Here is a 22,349-nt window from a genome sequence, read left to right on the forward strand (position 1 = left end):
ACACATGCGCGGAGCGGGTGGCGGAATATATCAGAATGTCATCGATATAGACAATCAGGTCCCTGAGAATCTCGTCAACAAAGGATTGAAAGACGGCTGGAGCATTTTTCAACCCATACGGCATGACGAGGTACTCATAATGGCCTGATGTGGTACTAAAGGCGGTTTTCCACTCATCTCCCTTCTTGATACGCACCAGGTTATACGCGCTCCTGAGATCCAATTTTGTGAAGAACTGTGCTCTGTGAAATGATTCCACCGCCGTAGCGATAAGAGGTAGTGGGTAACTAAACCCCACCGTGATCGCGTTTAGACCTCTATAATCAATGCACGGACGCAGACCTCCCTCCTTTTTCTTCACAAAAAAGAAACTTGAGGAAGCGGGTGAGATGGAGGGCCGAATGTACCACTGTCCCAAGGATTCAGTGATGTATGTCTCCATAGCCGCCGTCTCCTCTTGTGACAAGGGGTACACGTGACTCCTGGGAAGCGCAGCGTTAACCTGGAGATCTATCGCACAATCCCCTTGTCGATGAGGTGGTAATTTAGTCGCTCTCTTTTTACAAAAGCGATCGCCAAATCGGCGTATTCGGGGGGAATGCGCACGGTGGACACCTGGTCTGGACTCTCCACCGACGTGGCACCTATGGAAACTCCTAGACACCTCCCTAAACACTCCTCCGACCACCCCTGGAGAACCCCCTGTTTCCATGAAATGAGGGGACTGTGACCAGCCAGCCAGGGGACCCCCAGCACCACTGGAAACGCAGGTAAATCAATAAGAAAAAAGTTAATGCTTTCCTTATGATTCCCCTGCGTTACCATGTCCAGTGGCACCGTAGACTCCCTGACTAGCCCTGACCCTAATGGTCGGCTATCTAAGGAGTGCACGGGGAAGGGGGAATCTATCGGCACCCGTGGAATGCCCAGCTTAATGGCAAGTCCACGGTCCATAAAGTTCCCAGCTGCGCCTGAATCAACTAGCGCCCTATGCTGGGAAGAGGGAAAACATTTTGAAAATGAAACAGGCAAAAATACATGACCAACAGGGGGTTCTGGGCGAGTCTGGTGCTGACTCACCTGAGGTGACCGAGAAGTGTTCTGCCTGCCTTCTCGACTCCCAGACTGGCTCCTCCAGCACCGGTCGGCCGTGTGTCCTCTCCGACCACAGCTGGTGCAGGAGGAGCCACCTCCTCCGGTGCCCCTTGGCACAGCCCCCCCTACCTCCATAGGGGTAGGGGCGGGGGTGCACGGGGGTGGAACGGGCAGGACCCTCTCCGAACGCCCGCGGGCAGCCAGCAAATTGTCCAACCGTATGGACATATCAATGAGTTCGTCCAGGGATAGATTGGTGTCCCTACAGGCCAGCTCCCTGCGGACGTCCGCCCGGAGACTACACCGGTAGTGGTCTATGAGGGCCCTGTCATTCCACCCCGCTCCAGCAGCCAAGGTCCTAAACTCCAGCGCGAAGTCTTGAGCGCTCCTCGTCTCCTGCCTGAGGTGGAACAGCCGTTCACCCGCCGCTCTACCTTCGGGGGTGGTCGAAAACAGCCCGAAAGCGGCGGGTGAACTCTGGGTAGTGGTCCCTCGCCGAGTCTGGAGCGTTCCAGACCGCATTAGCCCACTCCAGAGCTCGGCCCGTCAGGCAGGAAACGAGGGCACTCACGCTCTCCTCTCCTGTAGGAGCAGGTCTGACGGTGGCCAGGTACAACTCTAACTGGAGAAGAAACCCCTTGCATCCAGCCGCCATCCCATCGTACTCCCTCGGGAGTGCCAGGCGAAGCGCGCCAGAGCCAGACGTCGTAGGAGGAGGAGATGGTTGTATCGGGGGGGGGGGTGTAGGTGGAGAGAGGATACCACTCCTCTCCCATCGGTACATCCTCTCCATCATCTGGTCCATGGCGGATCCGATGCGATGCAGGACCGATGTATTATGCAGGACACGTTCCTCCATCGAGGGTAGTGGAGTGCCCGCTGCTCCCGCTGATTCCATGCTCTTTGTGGTGCGGGATTCTGTAACGGCTTGTCTGTGGTGTGGCGGAAAGAAGCGCAGGAAGCAGCGAACACTGTGTGGTAATTTTAATAAACCACATGTACAAAATAAAAGGTTTCCCAACAACAGGGAAAAAACACAATCGACAAGCACAGTCGAACAAACCTCAGTCGACACACAGAAGGACAATCCCGCACAATAGAGAGCGGGCCAGCTGAACTAAATAGCCCTCTTAATTGACTAACTCAGGGCAGGTGAGAAAACATAAAAAAAGGGAAAAACAAAAAGGGAATCGGTGGTAGCTAATAGGCCGGTGACGACGACCGCCGAGCGCCACCCGAGCAGGAGGGGGCGCCACCCTCGGTAGGAATCGTGACATATATTTTGATTTGTTAAACACATTTTTGGTTCCTACATGATTCCATATGTGTTATTTCATATTTTGTAATGTCTTCACTATTATTCTACAATGTAGAAAACAGTAAAAATAAAGATAAAGAATCTTTTGACTGCTACTGTATAATTTTCAAACATTCAACAATATCAGTCACTTGTTGATATTTTGCTAAAATTATAAAAGCAATATGAACTAGAGACAATGGCCTGTGCTTTTTTTAATTGTATTCCAGGTCATCAGTTAACATTGTGTTACTTTCGTCCCACCCGTCTCTTCTGTAACCTATCCCAGGCTAACACCTAAGACTAGCTAGCATAATACTTAAAACCTATGCTGTCATTTAGTCACTAGATGGGTTAAGAAAATGACATACGTTTGGAACCTTAAAAAACTAAACACAGCTCTACAACTTAAAAACACATCTGGGCCCATTTTTTTTAACTTACATCGCTCAAAACCACTTTTCTTTGATAACTCTGCGAAAGATGGTGGAACTGGACGTTTTTTGTTGCAGGGAGCTTGTCCTCTGCATTAGGAAAGTGCTGACTTCATTATGTCATTCTAGCTACTGTCTTATCTGAAAAAATAGGCGTGTTACTTTCGCCCCGTGTTACTTTCATCCCGGCTCTCCCCTAGTTTAAAGGATAATAATAAAGAAAACTGTGGTGCACATTAATGTTATAAACCTATCGTTCTATTTAGCATTATTGCATCAATTCAGCAAATGTATCACATTATGGATTTTCGTCCTTATTGCCCAACTCTTGTATGAGGCCACTCCGGTGGGAAGTATTGGGAAGTACAGTATGGGGGCTGTCTCTGGCTCTATGAATGGAGTATTATGTAAATTCATAATTGATTTTTTCCAAAACTGCATGACGTGGTAGATTGGAGACATATGACCACTGTGTTTGAGCGTGTGCATGAGATAGCCTTTCAGATATAATGTACAGAAGTTTTTTGTGGACATGACAGATCATAACTTTTACATCCATCCTGCTTTCACTCATGCTAAACCACATAATAACATAGATATGGTTTATTTTGGAAATCAAAATCATAGGATGTTGATTAAGTTTTGAGCAGCAATACAGTGGCTTTGTTCCAATATCTTCACAATACACCACTTACAATGTATTGGGGTACTTACTGTAAGTGGTACACTACTATGGACACTGGAATGTGTCCAGTGTCCAGTGCCTTCTGGGTAAATGTCATCAAACTGACTGTATTTAATGTTTATTTTGAGTGACAAGGAGTTGACATTTTTACCACAAACAGACCGCCACTTAATAAAATATAAAAGATGGTTGAGTCTAGTGTTTTTCAGAAGCCTACTCATCATTACACATTTAGATAGAATTTATCTGAAATATATGTATCTTTTTGCACAGATTTGCCTCCAAACTCACACAATATCTCCTGTCTCATATTGCTCAAGGACATTGGTCAGACAATGGTAAGACATAATATCATACTTTTCAAAAAACCTACTTCTCAAATTATACATTTTAAAAAACAATATCACTTTGGCGCAAATTTCAAATATAAGTTGTACATTTTTAAAACTCTTAGTACAAAACTAAAAACTGAGAACACTTGTAATGCTCCCTGTCTTATGTTCAGAACCTTTAATTGTGTATTAATTGATTATGTATTAACCTTTGATTGTGTATTAATGCAGATAATGTGCAAAGCTGTCAACAAGGCAAAGGGTGGCTACTTTGAAGAATCTCAAATATAAAATATATTTTAGATTTGTTTTTTGGTTACTACATGATTCCATATGTGTTATTTCATAGTTTTGATATCTTCACTATTATTCTACAATATAGAAAAGACTGAAAATAAAGGAAAAACCCTTGAATGAGTAGGTGTGGGATGTGATCTATTAGTGTGACTGTTATTTGGCCTTCGTAGTAATAGGCATGTGGCTTTTATTATAACATAGTTAGGCCTAGTGCTAACAGGAGACAGGAAGCTTATCAGTTTTGAGTGCTGTCCTCATATTTGTCAGCTACTACTGTAACTCACGGTTGGGTCTATAAGTAGCCTCCCCCCTCTCTCCCAGTCTGCTGTAGTATTCGGGCTTTGTAAATTCACTTAGCTAATTGATTTCACCATGTCTTTCTCTAGGCATCACGTTGTTCGCCATCATGTGATGACACTGGTCTCTAGCCTACTTTTTAACCAGAGCGGAGGGCATCACTACCCGAAGGAAAGGGCCGACACGCTATAGATTAACAAAAAAGGCGACCCTATAACCTGCAACTGCGTTGTTTTTTAGTCTCAACTATGACCACGCCTGTCTTCTCAAAATGAGTTTTGCTGTGATGCCGGTAGCTTTAAGAAAAAAGTAGTTCGAGCATCTTTCTTTTCCTACCGCCGAAAGTTAAAGAGGAAATATTTAATGAAAGATTCATACATGGCTGAAGAAGTTTTAATAACGCCACCAGGGAAAATAACGTCGGTAAGATTTTCATGCAAGTTTGTTTTTGTAAATGACCTGCTATTCTGTTTGATTTTGATATGTCATTCATAAAAGTTCACATTCTTTACCTAATGTCCTATCTTGGATGCAATACTCTATTAATAAACTTGTTATAAACAATGTTCCATATTTATTGTAGCGACCCTGTGTTTATAAGCGCGGCATCGACTGCCACAAAAGCATGTCCAAGTGACAGTCGATACCTGTGCATATGAACACAGGGTCGCGCTACACTATATTGAATTAAAATATGACTGACATATTGACATCTGTAAATTGGCATTGCTCTGTACGAACATAGGCGCCTAAATGTTACATGAGCAATCACTGTCAGCGATAGGCTAGATGCACCTAAACTTGTTTTTCTTTTACATAGTAACGTTAGAACCCATATTATGACTGACAAGTAAATACTTTATCTTTACTTAAACATCATGCCTCTGTCCTCCGAAGAGGAGGTTAGCACTCATTACATGTCACAAGACAATGTCTAGTCTACACAACCTTTCTCACGTGTGTGCGGTGGGCCTATAAGTGACTGCATCTGACCACTTAGTGCCCAAATTAAGTTCCCTGACCTGACCTGGGTGAAGTCCACCTCCATCGTGCACTGCGTTCCAATGGTTCTGGGCCAGAGTACAGTCACACTTCCTGACTGCTGATTGAACGTTACTGTTCTATTCTGAACTGTGGCTTGAGCCCCTGTGCTTTCTCCTATCCATTCCACTTCATCACAACTTGTTAGAAAGCATTTCAACTAATCTTAGTCTCCATTAGACTATTATAGTAAGAAAGGTAATGTATACATACAGTTAAAGTCGGTTAAACTCATTAAAACGAGTTTTTCAACCACTCCACAAATTTCTTGTTAACAAACTATACTTTTGGCAAGTCGGTTTGGAGTATACTTTGTGCATGACACAAGTCATTTTTCCAATAGTTGTTTACAGACAGATTATTGAACTTATAATTCACTGTATCACAATTCAAGTGGGTCAGAAGTTTACATACACTAAATTGACTGTGCCTTTAAACAGCTTGGAAAATTCCAGAAAATTATGTCATGGCTTTGGCAGAAAAATTAAAATCAATCCCAGAACAACAGCAAAGGACCTTGTGAAGATGCTGGAGGAAACAGGTACAAAAGTATCTGTATCCACAGTAAAACGAGTCCTCTATCGACATAACCTGAAAGGCCGCTCAGCAAGGAACTAGCCACTGCTACAAAACCGCCATAAAAAAGCCAGACTATGGTTTGCAACTGCACATGGGGACAAAGATCGTACTTTTGGAGAAATGTCCTCTGGTCTGATGAAACAAAAAAATAACTGTTTGGTCATAATGACCATCGTTATGTTTGGAGGAAAAAGGGGGAGGCTTGCAAGCCGAAGAAAACCATCCCAACCTTGAAGCACGGGGGTGGCAGCATCATGTTGTGGGGGTGCTTTGCTGCAGGAGGGACTGGTGCACTTCACAAAATAGATGGCATCATGAGGCAGGAAAATTATGTGGATATATTGAAGCAACATCTCAAGACATCAGTCAGGAAGTTAAAGCTTGGTTGCAAACGGGTCTTCCAAATGAACAATGACCCAAAGCATATTTCCAAAGTTGTGGCAAAATGGCTTAAGGACAACAAAGTCAAGGTATTGGAGTGGCTATCACAAAGCCCTGACCTTAATCCTATAGAAAATCTGTGGGCAGAACTGAAAAAGTGTGTGCGAGCAAGGAGGCCTACAAACCTGACTCAGTTACACCAGCTCTGTCAGGAGGAATGGGCCAAAATTCACCCAACTTATTGTGGGAAGCTTGTGGAAGGCTACCCGAAACATTTGACCCAAGTTAAACAATTTATAGGCAATGCTACCAAATACTAATTCAGTGTATGTACACTTCTGACCCACTGGGAATGTGATGAAAGAAATAAAAGCTGAAATAAATCATTCTCTCTACTATTATTCTGACATTTCACATTCTTAAAATAAAGTGGTGATCCTAACTGACCTAAAACAGGGAATTTTTACTAGGATTAAATGTCAGGAATTGTGATAAACTGAGTTTAAATGTATTTGGCTAAGGTGTTTGTAAACTTCCGACTTCAACTGTAGGATGGGCATCTGGCCCCAACTTCTGACTAATGCAAACTGGTCTAAGAGTATTTCGTATTATACTCAACGTAAATCTGATTCTCTCCATTAGTATAATATGTTACATTTCGTATGATATGTATTCATTTGTGGATGTTCATCATCCATTTCGGATGATATATTACGAATTACAATTCGTATGATATGTTACAAATTTACGAAATGTACAATATGTTAAGAATTTGCAAAACGTATGATGTGTTACGAATTCCAATTTGTTGTGGCTAATGTTAGCTAGGTAGTTAGGTAGCTAATGCTAATGTTAGCTAGCTGACTATCGTTAGCTAGGCTAGGGGTTAGGGTTAAGGTTAGAAGTTAGGTTAAAGGGTTATGGTTAGGGTAAGGGGAAGGGTTAGCCAAAAGCGTTAAGGTTAGGGGAAAGGTTAGCTAACATGCTAAGTAATTGTGAAGTAGCTAAAAAGTTGTAAGTAGTTGAACATGTGCTAATTAGCTCAAATGCTAAAGTTGTCCGTGAAGAGATGTGAACACGCAACCTTTAGGTTGCCAGACGTAACCTTCTGTCTTACACTCTTAGAAAAAAAGTGCTATCTAGAACCTAAAAGGGTTCTTCGGCAGTCCCCATTGGAGACCCTTTGAACAACCCTTTTTGGTTCCGGGTAGAACCCATTTGAATTCCTTACATGGAACCCAAAGGGGTTCTACCTGGAACCAAAAATGGTTCTACCTAGAACCAAAAAGAGTTCTCGTATGGGGACAGCGGAAGAACCGTTTTGGAACCCTTTTTTCTAAGAGTGTATGTAACCGTACCAAACATAACATATCATACTAATTTACTTTTACTATAATACGTCTAGTCTATGAGACCAGGCTGAGGAATAACATGTATATTGGCATTTCCACATGAGATTGGCCCAAATATATTCATGGTGTTTTGTAGCTTCCTGAAGAAAAATCAGTATCCCAATAATAATCATCACTGTGTTCAAGTGGGGACATTTGGCCTGTCCTCACATGGAAAAAGGCTATTTTAGGCTTAAGGTTTGGAGTTACGGTTAGAATATAGAGTTAGGGGTTAAGGTTAGGGTTAGGGTTAGGGTTAGGGAAAATAGGATTTTGAATAGGACCAATTGTTGGTCCCCAAAAAGTCCTCACACGTATAGTAATACCCTGTTGTGTGTGTGTGTGTGTGTGTGTGTGTGTGTGTGTGTGTGTGTGTGTGTGTGTGTGTGTGTGTGTGTGTGTGTGTGTGTGTGTGTGTGTGTGTGTGTGTGTGTGTGTGTGTGTGTGTAGATTCTCCAGATTCTCCACCAGATACAGTCAAATAATTAACATGTTAAAGGTTAATGTGGCTTATACCAACAGTTCCTCAGACCCATGGATTCCTCCAAACTAAAGGCCATAGAAGAGATGAATGAGAGCCCAACAGTAAAGACAACTTTGACCCTCATTCATATTCACACAAATCTTAAACCTTTGACTGTAAATAACAGACGAAATTAACTCCTCAAGAGCAAAGGCTGGAGTACAAACCAAATAATAAAACATTAGATGTTGGTTTATGACAAGTTTACTGTACACATTTTCTCTGAGATAATCTCCCTTCATCCCTTTCTCTCTCTCTCTCTGCAGCACCTGACTTCATCTTTGTTGGCAGTAGCGTTCCTCACCTCCTTTGGGAGCTCCATGCTCTATGGCTACAACCTGGCAGTGGTCAACTCCCCTGCAGTGGTAAGGCCATTGAACTACACTCATATTATCTGCATTGTACTTTCATGTATTGAATACTCTGCTGCGGCCAACTCCTTACTTGTGGAACCCGGAATCTCACCCAAATCATGTATTGTTGATGTAAACGGAGATTTGCTTGATCGTTGAAGTTAAATTTAAATTTAGAATTCAGTTTACTTTCACCAGTCTACACTATTGACTATGTGACTATGGGCTGTGTCCCACAGACATCAATTTGATTTATGAAGTTTGAATAATGAGTATACATCTCACATATACAGTGCATTTGGGAAGTATTCAGACCCTTTGACTTTTCCACATTTTGTTACGTTACAGCCTTATTCTAAAAAGGGTCATATCAATTTTTTTCCTCATCAATCTACACACAATACACCATAATGACCAAGCGAAAACAGGATTTTAGAAATGTTTGCAAATGTATTCAAAATAAAAAACACAAATACCTTATTTACATAAGTATTCAGACCCTTTGCTATGAGATTCGACATTGAGCTCAGGTGCATCCTGTTTCCATTGATGATCCTTGAGATGTTTCTACAACTTGATTGGAGTCCACCTGTGGTAAATTCAATTGATAGGACATGATTTGGAAAGGCACACACCTGTCTATATAAGGTCCCACAGTTGACAGTGCATGTCAGAGCAAAAACCAAGCCATGAGGTCGAAAGGAATAGTCCATAAAGCTCCGAGACAGGATTGTGTCAAGGCACAGATCTGGTGAAGGGTACCAAAACATATCTGCAGCATTGAAGAACACAATCGCCTCCATCATTCTTAAATGGAAGGAGTTTGGAACCACCAATACTCTTCCTAGAGCTGGCTGCCCGGCCAAACTGAGCAAGAGAAGGGCTCCAGAGTTCTTCGGTGGAGATGGGAGAACCTTCCAGAAGGACAACCATCTCTGCAGCACTCCACCAATCAGGCCATTATGGTAGAGTGGCCAGACGGAAGCCACTCCTCAGTAAAAGGTAAATGACAGCCCGTTTGGAGTGTGCCAAAAGGCACCTAAAGACTCTCAGACCATGAAGAACAAGATTCTCTGGTCTGATGAAACCAAGATTGAACTCTTTTCAGCGGCAGGGACCGGGAGACTAGTCAGGGTCGAGGGAAAGATGAACGGAGCAAAGTACAGAGAGATCCTTGATGAAAACCTGCTCCAGAGTGCTCAGGACCTCAGATTGGGGCGAAGGTTCACCTTCCAACTGGACAACGACCCTATGCACACAGCCAACACAACGTAGGAGTGGCTTAGAGACAAGTCTCTGAATGTCCTTGAGTTAGCTAAAGCCCGGACTTGAACCTGATCGAACATCTCTGGAGAGACCTGAAAATAGCTTTGCCGTGACCCTCCCCATCCAATTTAACAGACTTTGAGAGGATCTGCAGAGAAGAATGGGAGAAACTCCCCAAATAAAGATGTGCCAAGCTTGTAGCGTCATACCCAAGAAGACTCAAGGCTGTAATCGCTGCCAAAGGGGCTTCAACAAAGTACTGACTAAAGGGTCTGAATTCTTATGTAAATGTGATATTTCAGTTTTTTATTTTTTTATAAACTTGCAAAAACTTCTTATAACCTGTTTTTGCTTTGTCATTATGGGCTATTGTGTGTAGATTATTGGGGGAAAGATACAATTTAATCCATTTAGAATAAGGCTGTAACGTAACAAAATGCGGGAAAAGTCAAGGGGTCTGAATACTTACCGAATGCACTGTATCTTTTATGCTCTTACCCTCATGTACATCAGAGTGAGACCCCCAATGCTGTATCTAATATTGCTCACCATGATGAGTCCATGCTTTCACAGAAAAAAATGTGAAAGTCTGTGATGCTTAGCCTCCATTTTTACACTGATAGTTAAAATGAAAATGATTTGTCAGTGTGAGATAGGTTAAACTGTGTGTGCATCTGTGAAGGGTTTGTTGTCATCAGGAATGTGGATTGAATGAGGAACCAGGCTGCTCTTTATCAGAAGGAATGCAGTTGAGGCCATGCAGTTGGAATGACTGTAGAACCAATCTCTCCAAAGCTAATGCCAAATATATCCTACAGCATAAAGATAATGCTACCTGTATTCTACAGCCCAAAGCTAATGCTAATTTTATCCCACCGCTATAGTGTCACTGTTGGGGTTATTGGGTATTGTCTCTTTGTCCCTTTAGCCCAAATACAGGCCACTGGTTACCGGTGTTGACTGTTGGGGTTTGGAGCAGTAAAATGCTTGCTTTGTATTCTTGTTTCAATTGGTGTTGGCTGGTGCAGTATTTGCTAAGACATAATACTAGGTAAATAGCAGAACTGTCAAATAATATTTACATAAATTTACATATACAAATATTTGTTATCTTACTTTGAAAGTAGTCTATGGACAAGGAGTGACTGCAACCCACACTGTTCTTTTTTAAACTAGCCACTAGAAACGAGCGAGATTATAATTTGTGGATCAATTCCCATGTACAGTACCAGTCAAACGTTTGGACACACCTACTCATTCAAGGGTTTTTCTTTATTTTTACTATTTTCTACATTGTAGAATAATAGTGAACACATCAAAACTATGAAATAACACATATGGAATCATGTAGTTACCAAAAAAGTGTTAAACAAATCAAAATATATTTTTACCTTTGAGATTCTTCAAAGTAAGCACCCTTTGCCTTGACGACAGCTTTGTACACTCTTGGCATTCTCTCAACCAGCTTCACCTGGAATGCTTTTCCAACAGTCTTGAAGGAGTTCCGACATATGCTGAGTACTTGTTGGCTACTTTTCCTTCACTCTGCGGTCCAACTCATCCCAAACCATCTCAATTGGGTTGAGGTCGGGTGATTGTGGAGACCAGGTCATATGATGCCGCACTCCATCACTCTCCTTCTTGGTCAAATAGCCCTTACACAGCCTGGAGGTGTGTTTTGGGTCATTGTCCAATTGAAAAACAAATGATAGTCCCACTAAGCGCAAACCAGATTGGATGGCGTATCGCTGCAGAATGCTGTGGTTGCCATGCTGGTTAAGTGTGCCTTGAATTCTAAATAAATCACAGACAGTGTCACCAGCAAAGCACCCCCACACCATTACACCTCCTCCTCCATGCTTCATGGTAGGAACCACACATGCGTAGATCATCCGTTCACCTACTCTGCATCTCACAAAGACACAGAGGTTGGAACCAAAAATCTCAAAAGAAAGATTTCCACTGGTCTAATGCCCATTGCTTATGTTTCTTGGCCCAAGCAAGTCTCTACTTCCATTTCTTTGCAGCAATTCGACCATGAAGGCCTGATTCCTGCAGTCTCCTCTGAACAGTTGATGTTGAGATGTGTCTGTTACTTGAACTCTGTGAAGCATTTATTTGGGCTGCAATTTCTGAGGCTGGTACCTCTAATGAACTTATCCTCTGCAGCAGACCGCCTTTCCTGTGGCGGTCCTCATGAGAGCCAGTTTCATCATAGCGCTTGATGGGTTTTCCGGATTTACTGACCTTCATGTCTTTAAGTAAGGATGGACTGTCATTTCTCTTTGCTTATTTGAGCTGTTCTTGCCATAACATGGACTTGGTCTTTTACCAAATATGGCTATCTTCTGTATACCACCCCTACCTTGTCACAACACAACTGATTGGCTCAAATGCATTAAGAAGGAAAGAAATTGCACAAATTAACTTTTAACAAGGCACACCTGTTAATTGAAATTCATTCCAGGTGACTACCTCATGAAGCTGGTTGAGAGAGCGCAAAGCTGTCATCAAGGCAAAGGGTGGCTACTTTGAAGAATCTCAAATATAAAATATATTTTGATTTGTTTAACACTTTTATTGTTACTACATGAGTCCATGTGTTATTTCATAGTTTAGATGTCTTCACTGTTATTCTACAATGTAGAAAATAGTAAAAATAAAGAAAACCCTTGAATGAGTAGGTGTGTCCAAACTTTTGACTGGTACTGTAAGTCAATCTTATGTTGAAATTTCATGCTGTTCTACACGGGGTTCCTATGTTTTAACACCCATCAGAACACTCCGTTACACGTTTAAGGATAGACAGTGTAATTACAATTTTACCATGTGTTTTTGAATTGCAGTTAAATGACCAAATCACTCTCTAGTGGGCTCATGGGTGGAATGTTATTAAAACGTTTCCTAATTTCCTAAATAATAAACATGTTTCTATGTCAACCGTTTTGTTATATTTCAGTCTTCTGTGATACACACAGAGTGTATAAAACATGTAAGACACCTGCTCTTTCCATGACATAGAGCGACCAGGCCAATCCAGGTAAAAGCTATGATCCCTTATTGATGTCACTTGTTAAAGAAGGATTTTTAAGCCTCGAGACAATTGAGACATGTATTGTGTAGGTGTGCCATTCAGAGGGTGAATAGGGGGGGGTTGCAACCCAATATTAGGAAGGTGTTTTGTACACTCAGTGTATATAAAGTGTATTATTGGGATACAAACTCAAAAATGGAATACATTTCAACTCTATATCTGACATGGTAAAGGTGTCTTCTTATTTTAAGACTATTACCATGTGTGTGAGGTGTAAACCTTTCATCCCAAAGTACATTTGTTTAAGACTACCAAGAAAGACTCTGTGTGACCCTGATTTAGACCACTGCAGTAAAATGTTAGGTTAACAGCTGGACTGTAAAGTAAAGCTTAGCCAACAGTTGTACGTTCCAATTCTATCGTTGGAACTGTAGAGATATGGTTGCAACACTGCCACCAGATCTATTGCTTTAATACCTAGTCAAGTGAACTGTGAAGTAGAGCATGACCAAAATGTTTCTGTTTGTATGTTTGAAATACACTAAGGTCCGATTACTATCATCAGAATGCACACGCACGCACGCACGCACGCACACACACACACACACACACACACACACAGTGCAAGGTCTCTTCCTTTCTCACCGTTCCTCGCCTGAGTCTGTGAGTGGTTGAATTGATCCTGAATTGGCCACACTGTAGATTAAGAGGTTAAGGTAAAAAAAAAAAGGACATAGCAGTGGAATTGAATTAGTCCTGGTCTGTGACCTGAAAATGCCAGGGAGAGAGGAGAGGCATGGGCCACATGACAAGGACTCCCAGTTTGGTTGTGATTCTGCGTTCCCCTCTATAGGCTCTCATTGGCCAGATAGAGATGGATTAAATGTAAGTGGGGCTTTCTCATTGGCTTTGGCATTTTGGGAATGTAAGAATGATAGTTGGATAGTGTTTTGTACAGTTTGATGCTGGTAACAAATTGAGGTCATAGTGTCAAGGCTGTGGGTAATTGGTGAAAGGAGTCAGGCTCAGGAGAGCTGAGATGCGTGGACAAGGTATTTAATACAAGAAAAAACACCAGTATAAACACAATACTATGGTGCTGGAAAAATACCGGTACCACGAAATAAACGGGCGTAATATCAAAACCCGGTAACAATATACCAGCCGTCAGATACAGCCTTACAATAAAACAAACACGCACACAAACATGGGGGAAACCAGAGGGTTAAATAATGAACATGTAATGGGGGAATTGAAACCAGGTGTGTAAAAAACTAAGACAAAACAAATGGAAAATGAAAAGTGGATCGGCGATGGCTAGGAGGCTGGTGACGTCGCTCGGACAAGGAGAGGGACCGACTCCGGCGGAAATCGTGACACTTGGTGACATTATGTAACACATTGTATGGTTTATGGCATACTGTGTGTCATACAGTCATTTGAATTGTGTCACACAAAGTTTATGTGATAACATCTCTTTGCCCCTCTCAATTTAATTCTACTCAATGAGCTCTATTGGCTTGATAGGTATCTTACACTGGCAAAGCAAGAGCACAGGAACACATGAAATAAATCATAGTGATTAACAGTAGTAATACTGATATATGGTTCCCATTCCTCTCTCCCTTCTTTGTTTCTCTCGCTCTCTCTCCCTGTTTCTCTCTTTCCCACAGTACATTAAAGACTTCTACAACAGGACGTCAGTGAGCCGTAATGGTACGGGGCTGGATGGGGAGGCTCTGACCCTCATGTACTCTCTCACCGTGTCTGTCTTTGCCATTGGGGGTCTACTGGGATCCCTCATGGTGGGCATGCTCGTCACCAGGTTCGGCAGGTGAGACCCTCACACGCTCCCCATACACACACTCCCAGTGACACACACTCCTATACAGGTTTTACACAATATTCTCTGCTCCCCATTCGAGTCAGTGTTCATCTGTAGAGATTTGGAAAGTTCTGTCCTTTGAAGACCTTTGTTTTGGTTTAGGCCAATGCCTGAGACCTCCAGACACTGTGGCTGCAGGGTGGCTGTTGGCCAGCTGACATGAACAGCCTCAGAGATGCAATGCAGCATCTGGAGCTCTGGGCACTGCCACCCTGCTACCCTGCCACCCTGCCTGGCATTCTGAGCTAGTCTCACACACACACACACACACACACACACACACACACACACACACACACACACACACACACACACACACACACGCACACACGCACACACGCACGCACATGCACACAACTGAGGGCATTAGAGCAGCGCCTTCATCTATCACCCCTGAGTGACCTTCTGCCCTCTGACCCCAGGGATGACCATGCCCTCCCTCCTTTGCTCTCTTCTGCCCTTCAGAGTGCACACTGTTCATCCTGTCTGCCTTTCAGAGTGCATAGTGTTTAGTTACACTGCCATTTAGAGTTTAAACTCTTTGTACGAGCTACCCAATGTGCTACACTCGTTCTGTTCCCTCTACCCTTTAAAGTGCACACTCTCTGTCCCCTATACCCTTTGGAGTGCAGTCGGTGCAATCTCTGTCCCCTCTTGCCAGCTCTCTAAAGAGTGTTTTGTATTCAGTGCAGGCTTAGATCTCATTTATCTAAAGGACTCACGTGATCTGACTGGACATTTACATGCAAATGAAAGAGAACAATTTACGAGCCCAGTTATGAGCTGATCAGTTTCATCACCCAACGGTGTTTTATGGGCGATCAGAACTCAAAATGCCCTCCCTGACTGTATATCAGGGGGAGACTTTACTACTCTGTCATAGAAGTAATGAAGGTGCACCTGCTATTGCCTCTGGCCCACATGCTTTTATGCACCGCTTCATACATTGGTACATTAATTAGCTAGTTCTTATAATCTACACCTTTTAATGGTGGACAGAGCCAACCATAATGTGTGTGTGCGTGTGTGGTGTGTGTGCGTGCGTGTGCGTGTAGGAAAGGCACAGTGGTGAACTCGACGGTATTGGTGTTCATCGCTGGATCTCTCATGGGCTTCAGCAGGATCTGTGGCTCCCCAGAGATGGTCATCTTTGGCCGCTTCGTCACAGGGATCCACTCAGGTACGAACACGTCAGCGTGTCCACTCAGTGAGAAGGGTAAGGTTCAGGGTTGAGAGTTAGAGTTAAGGTTATAGGATAAGGGTCAAGGTTCAGGAATGAGTCACGGTTTAATCAGTCAGGAATGTATACATATGGTATAAACGTGGCACGGTAGATGGGCAAGGTTATGAAGAAAGCAATAACAAGAAAGTGAATGTTTGCTCACTGTTGTTTCTTTTCTTGAATTTGGTCGGTGAAAAAACGTCCACGCCGTCACCGTTGTGTTGTGAAGGTATCTCTCTGAGTGTGGTGCCCATGTACCTGGGGGAGATAGCTCCTAAGAACCTGCGTGGTTTCCTGGGGCTCGTGCCCAGCCTCTTCATTTGTGCTGGGGTCTTCTCGGCCCAGATCCTGGGTCTACATGAAATTCTGGGGAAGGTACGCCAAATACCATTTCCAGGAAAAGCTTTACACTTGGCGTTCATCAGTTTAGAGATGGATTCATTTTCAATGGTTTGCGTGTTGCGTTTTTGGGGTTATGTGTGTACAGCACAGGAGGTCAGATGCACCTTAATTGGGGATGGCGCGCTCGTGGTAATGGCTGGAGCGGAGTGGAATGGTATCAAATACATCAAACACATGGTTTCCATGCCATTCAATTTGCACCGTTCCGGACATTATTATGAGCCGTCCTCCCCTCAGCAGCCTCCACTGGTGTACAGCTGAACGTCGTGTAGGTGATGATTGTGAGTTGTTTTCTCATGGTTACAGGAGGATCACTGGCCCCTGTTTCTCTCTCTGGTAGTGATACCCACCTTCATCCAGCTGATGCTGTTGCCATGGTTTCCGGAGAGTCCACGATACCTGCTGATTGAGAAGCACAATGTCCACGCCACCATTATAGGTCAGCATGCTAGACGACGCCATTGAGACAGGGACACATACTAAGTGTGTGAATAGTGTAACCTCAGGGCTATGCTTATTTCCTGTGGCAATGTTGTCGTCATGTGTCAAACCATTTAGTTAACCATCAATAACAAAGTTCGAGTCATATTTCATTTTCATTTGATACCAAAAGCATTGTCATTGCCTGGTTGAAGTGTAACTTCCTGTTTTATTTCCTACGTCAGCGTTGAAGTGGTACCGGGCCAAGTGTAACATTCAGTCAGAGATCGAGGAGATGCAGGAGGAGCAGCGCTCTCTGTCGTCGGTGGAGACGGTGTCGGTATGGCGACTGATACTGGACCCTTTGGTGCGCTGGCAGCTGCTCAGTGTGGTGGTCATCAACATCGGCATGCAGCTGTCCGGTATAGACGCTGTAAGATTACTCAGCTGTACGCTATGGTGCTCCCCTCCTTCTCATATCTCTATCCCTCTGTTACTCCTTTTTTAGCACTCCTCTCTCTACCTCTCTCTTTTCACCCCTGTCACACCCTGCTCATTCTCTGCCATTCGCATGTCCTTTCCTTACTCGCTCACCCTCTCTCTCTCCTACACTCCACCTCTTATCCCTCTCTCGCCCTCTTCTCCCTTTCCCCCCGAGCTCCTCCCTCTCTCACCTTCTTCCCCCTCTCACCCATTACAGTCGGGCCCACTACACCGAGAGGCTCAGTTGAAGGGCAGAATGAATGATTCCTCATCTTTTACAAGCCTCATGTGATCATGTGGTGAAGAACCCAAAACTACGAGTCATCATTTAACAGCAATACGATTAGCTAAATCCCTTCCTGAATTATGCTACTGAGATGCATTAATTATTCAAATGATTACCAGGACACTGGGGCCAACAAGTGCACATTTTACCCATCAGAGCTGAACTCATTAGCAGCCTCATCTCTGCAATGTATTTTTAGCAGCTAATTAGCTTTGGCAATCTATTTGAGGCAGCTCTGAAACACAGGTAGTGAGGATGAAGACGGTGGTGATGGTGATGATGATGGTATCAGGCAGATACCAGAGGTGAGCTGTATGCTAAGTGGAGGTGACCGGTGGCAAGCCTTGACACTGTTCTGTGACTGCAGCAGGAGAGAGGAGTGTGTTAAATGGGTGTGTAGACTTGTGTGTGTTGGTTTCTTACTACCTCCAACTGCTCCGAATCCTGATTACCCCCCTGTCTAAGGTTAACCTCCCTAAAGCCCCAAATTGAAATGAATTGAATGTGAGTGGTTGTCCACTGTTACTCTGTGCCCATGCTGTGCCACCTGTGCCAGGCTGTCCCACTTGTGGCCATGCCCCTCAAGCTCAAAAGTGTCTTTCTCTATTGTAGCTCTGGTTCTATACCAACGACATCTTTAAGAACGCGGGCATCCCAGACCCAGAGATCCAGTACACTACGGTGGGTACAGGAGCCATCGAGATCATTGCCGGCCTCATCGGGGTGAGTCTATGGAGGAGACATGGGATTGGTTGTAAGCTTGCCCTGTCATAGTTGTCTCTTTTAATGCTTGTGTTATTCATGTTTTGTTGCTTTCTGTCTCTTTGTATCTCGTGTTTCTCTCTGCCCCTTCTCTCTCTCTCTCTCTCTCTCTCTCTCTCTCTCTCTCTCTCTCTCTCTCTCTCTCTCTCTCTCTCTCTCTCTCTCTCTCTCTCTCTCTCTCTCTCTCTCTCTCTCTCTCTCTCTCTCTCTCTCTCTCTCTCTCTCTCTCTCTCTCTCTGTAGTGTTTTACCATAGAGAAGCTGGGCAGGAGGCCACTCATCATCGGGGGGTTTCTAGTCATGGGATTCTGCTGCGCTGGGATCACTCTCTCCCTTGTTCTACAGGTGTGTATTTGTGGTATGTGTGTGTGCGGGTGGGAGGTAGGGTGCACTGCATTTGTGTTTTTACTATATTAATTCCATCCTTCTGATAGGACAGAGAGTACTTTAGTATATTTTATCAATCAATCAAATGTATTTTATCAAGCCATTTTCAGCAGTTGTCAGAAAGAGCTTTACAGATCCCCAGCCTGAAACCCCAAAGAGCAAGCAATGCAGAGGCAGGATCACAGTGGATAGGGAAAAACTCCCTAGAAGGCAGGAACATATAGGAAGAAACCTAGAGAGGAACCAGGCTTCGAGGTGTGGTCAGTCCTCTTCTGGCTGTACCGGGTGGAGATTTAAGAGTGATATGTGGCGAACTAGAATACAAATCTCCTAATGGAATATACTGACTAAGTTAGGTCATGGAGTCTTATGTCTTCCACTACACTATGCTTACAGGTTCACTTACCATTCATGCGTTATGTCAGTGTTGGATGTGTGATCGGTATCATCGCTGGTTTCTGCATTGGGCCAGGTGAGCTGCATTCTTCTACTTACTCTATCTTACTCTTCCCCTTTCAATTATCAATTTACTTTCCATTCATTTGAGCAGAGAGCGCACATGCAGGCACGCGCACACAAACACACATCCAGGCTTCACACAAGGATACACCGGGGTGTGTTGCCAGATTTGCTGGTTTCCGACCCCCTGGTGTGTATTGAAATGGCGCCCTCTGGAGGTCAAAGTTGAGCGCTTGTAAATGCAGCTAATGGCCTTGATCTCACCTCCTGATTATCTGCCTGTGTGTGATGATGATAAAGTCTTTATCCCCTATAAGATAGACAAATGAGAGAGTGTTCTGTAGAGGGACGTATGTATGTACATAACCGACTACATCCCCCTCTGGTCCTTAGTGGATTGGCTCATTCGGTCTAGGATCCTGTCTTTAATTAGGCCTCATCATGCCTCATTGGTCAGAAAGGTGATGAATGCTGCCGCTCAACAGCAAATCAAGATGAATAATGAATCGGGGGCCTAACTCCTCATCAGTCGAAAAGTGTTATTCCTCCGCCACCCACAATGATGAGGCACGAATAATTATGCACAAATAAGGCAGCCTGGGCTCATGTTCATTCAAAGGGTCATTAGCAGTGTAGTAACACAAGGCGTTGCATATTCATCACTTGTGACCAAACGGGATTAGATTGCTTACTAACACATTACAATGGTAAACAATTGCTCAGGTGCCATCCAGAGCTGGGTTTAAATAGTTCGCCTGAACGTTTTCTTGAGCCTGCCTGGAGTGCCAGATTGGCAGGTCGGGTTTACACTTTTGGGACTGTTCCATTGATTCCATTGCGCCAGGCAAGCTCAATCAAACGCAGCTAGCTTATATATTTGAAAGATACTGCACCTAGGGCTGGTGCCATCCCCTACTGCTATTGTGGCCTTAAGCAGTTCATTTAACCCCTAAACTGCTACAGCCTGGTGTGTGAATAGTGTGTCAGGGGTTTGGGTACTATGACAGTAAAAAATATAAATTGGAAGATTAACATTTTATTCCAGGGGGACTTTTATTTTGAAAACTCTGTATGAATGCTGTTGAAGTTTGTTATGAATTATACTGCAACACTCATGAAGGTGTTATGACTGATTCTCATGAAGTTGTTATGTATACCCCCTTCCTTACTTTCTGGATATGTAGCTACAGTAGATAAAGAGCTCTTCTTAAAGCCCCTTTATCACTCTACCTGTCGGTGTATTTACAAAGTCTATGTTTGTATATGGACTGAAATGATTGGTTGAATGTGTGTGTGTGTGTGTGTGTGTGTGTGTGTGTGTGTGTGTGTGTGTGTGCGCAGTGTACTAACGGTCAGTGTATGTATTGTAGCGGGCGTTCCTTTCCTGATAACGGCAGAGCTGTTTAAACAGTCTCACCGCCCAGCAGCCTACACTGTGGGAGGATCTCTCAACTGGATTTCCAACTTCACAGTGGGCTTCGTCTTCCCCTTCCTACAGGTAACCAACTGCCTCTTCTCTCACTTAATCTGTCCTCACTTCATATGGCCTCTGTCCTCACTTAATAATATGCCCTCTGCCCTCAATTAACTTGACCTGGCTGTGCCCCTACTTAACATGGCAGCATCAGGGTTGCTGGCATCAGAACTTCAGGTGCCACCTACTGTCGTTGTGCCCTTGAGCATGGAACTTAACCCCTAGCCTGCTCCAGGGGCTCTGCAGTGCAGCTGACACTGTGTTGCTTCCAGCCTTTCGTGTATATGTGTGTTGCCCGGGGGTGGTATTCTACTTTGCCTGGCAATCAGCAGGGTGCTGCTTCTTCCTTACGTGGCTTTACTTGACATGGCGTTGGTTCCCAACACCTTTTGCTCCTCAGGACCAATGCCTGTGCAAAAAAAAAACACAAATCAGGGCCAAGCACTATGAATATTAGAATCGTAAAACCCTGTGTCTGTCTGTCCATCCGTCCATCCCTCCCTCCCTGGTGTCAGATGTCCGCTGGGTCCTACTGCTACCTGGTGTTCTGCTGCGTGTGTCTGGCGGTGGCGGCCTTTGTGTTCTTCGTCATCCCCGAGACCAAGAACAAGACGTTTGTGGAGATCAGCCAGATGTTCGCCTCCAAGGAGGCGGTGCCAGAGACCCAGTGCCTGGGCCATCTCGACCAGCTCAAACTGAGGAAGATGAACGGATACGGAACCCTGGAGAATGGATCGCTGGAGTTTGACAGCTCCTCCTCTGTCCCCTGATAGTGGCTCTGAGAGAGAGGCTGGCTGCATCCCAAAACTCAGAAATAGCTTTTTTTTCCTTCAGTATGACCATTGATAGGTTAAAAAGCTGGATTGGCTGCCACAAAAAAATGATGGGAAGTGTAGGATACAATATCATGTCGTACTGAATAACTTAAGCTGTGATTTTGAGATCATGCAGTAACAGAGACATGCACACATACTGTAGGTACACATAAATATACTGCACATATGCTTTCTTTTTGCCTTTTACCTTCCTATTCCAAATCAGGCCTTTGTTATTTTGCAGTCATTTAAAGGGTGTGTGGGTTATATCAAGACTGACAGATCTGTACATTTCTCCGAAAGGTGTAGCTTGATGTGTTTTATACATACTGTATGGTTTTATCAAAAGCCAGAGTTTATTTTCTAATATATCACTGTATTTGAACTGTGTACATTCAAATATTTTATCAAAGTAATAATATGCAAAGCTTTATGATGTAAATGATCAATTATATACTTGTGTCAGAGCAATCCTTTTTATTCTCTAATAAATCTCAGGAGAGACATTCACTTTGTTTTAGTCATTAGAATTTAACACAAAAAACATGATGTATACGTTTTGATAATGTACTTTTGGGGTTTGGGGTTGTTTGGGATATGTTACAACCAGTATTGTTTCAAGTGTTCTTGTGCAGCATATCTAACTTCCCTGGCAAGCTCTGCAGATGTATTGCACATACCAGCTAACAACAAACGTTCCCACAACTTTAGAGAACGTTCCGTTAAGAGTCTCATTAGGTCACTAACTGA

General features: G+C 43.7%; 1 protein-coding gene across 2 annotated transcripts; it reads left to right on the forward strand.

Moving 5' to 3' along the window:
- Positions 1-4,501: 4,501 nt before the first annotated feature.
- On the forward strand, positions 4,502-22,109 carry slc2a15a (solute carrier family 2 member 15a). 2 transcript variants are annotated; one of them, XM_014154009.2, is made up of 13 exons: positions 4,502-4,860; positions 8,352-8,414; positions 8,619-8,717; positions 14,679-14,839; positions 15,946-16,070; positions 16,342-16,487; positions 16,821-16,953; positions 17,180-17,367; positions 18,316-18,426; positions 18,708-18,809; positions 19,248-19,323; positions 20,681-20,808; positions 21,300-22,109. In XM_014154009.2, exons 1-13 carry the CDS (start codon positions 4,801-4,803, stop codon positions 21,552-21,554), a joined length of 1,647 nt encoding a protein of 548 aa, XP_014009484.1. In that variant the 5' UTR covers positions 4,502-4,800; the 3' UTR covers positions 21,555-22,109. The 2 variants fall into 2 exon arrangements, with proteins under 2 accessions (XP_014009484.1, XP_014009485.1); XM_014154010.2 differs by lacking the exon at positions 8,352-8,414 and having other exon boundaries at positions 4,503-4,860.
- Positions 22,110-22,349: the final 240 nt, after the last annotated feature.

This window comes from Salmo salar, chromosome ssa18 (genome assembly GCF_905237065.1).
Source record: "Salmo salar chromosome ssa18, Ssal_v3.1, whole genome shotgun sequence".
NCBI classification, from domain to species: Eukaryota; Metazoa; Chordata; class Actinopteri; order Salmoniformes; family Salmonidae; genus Salmo; species Salmo salar.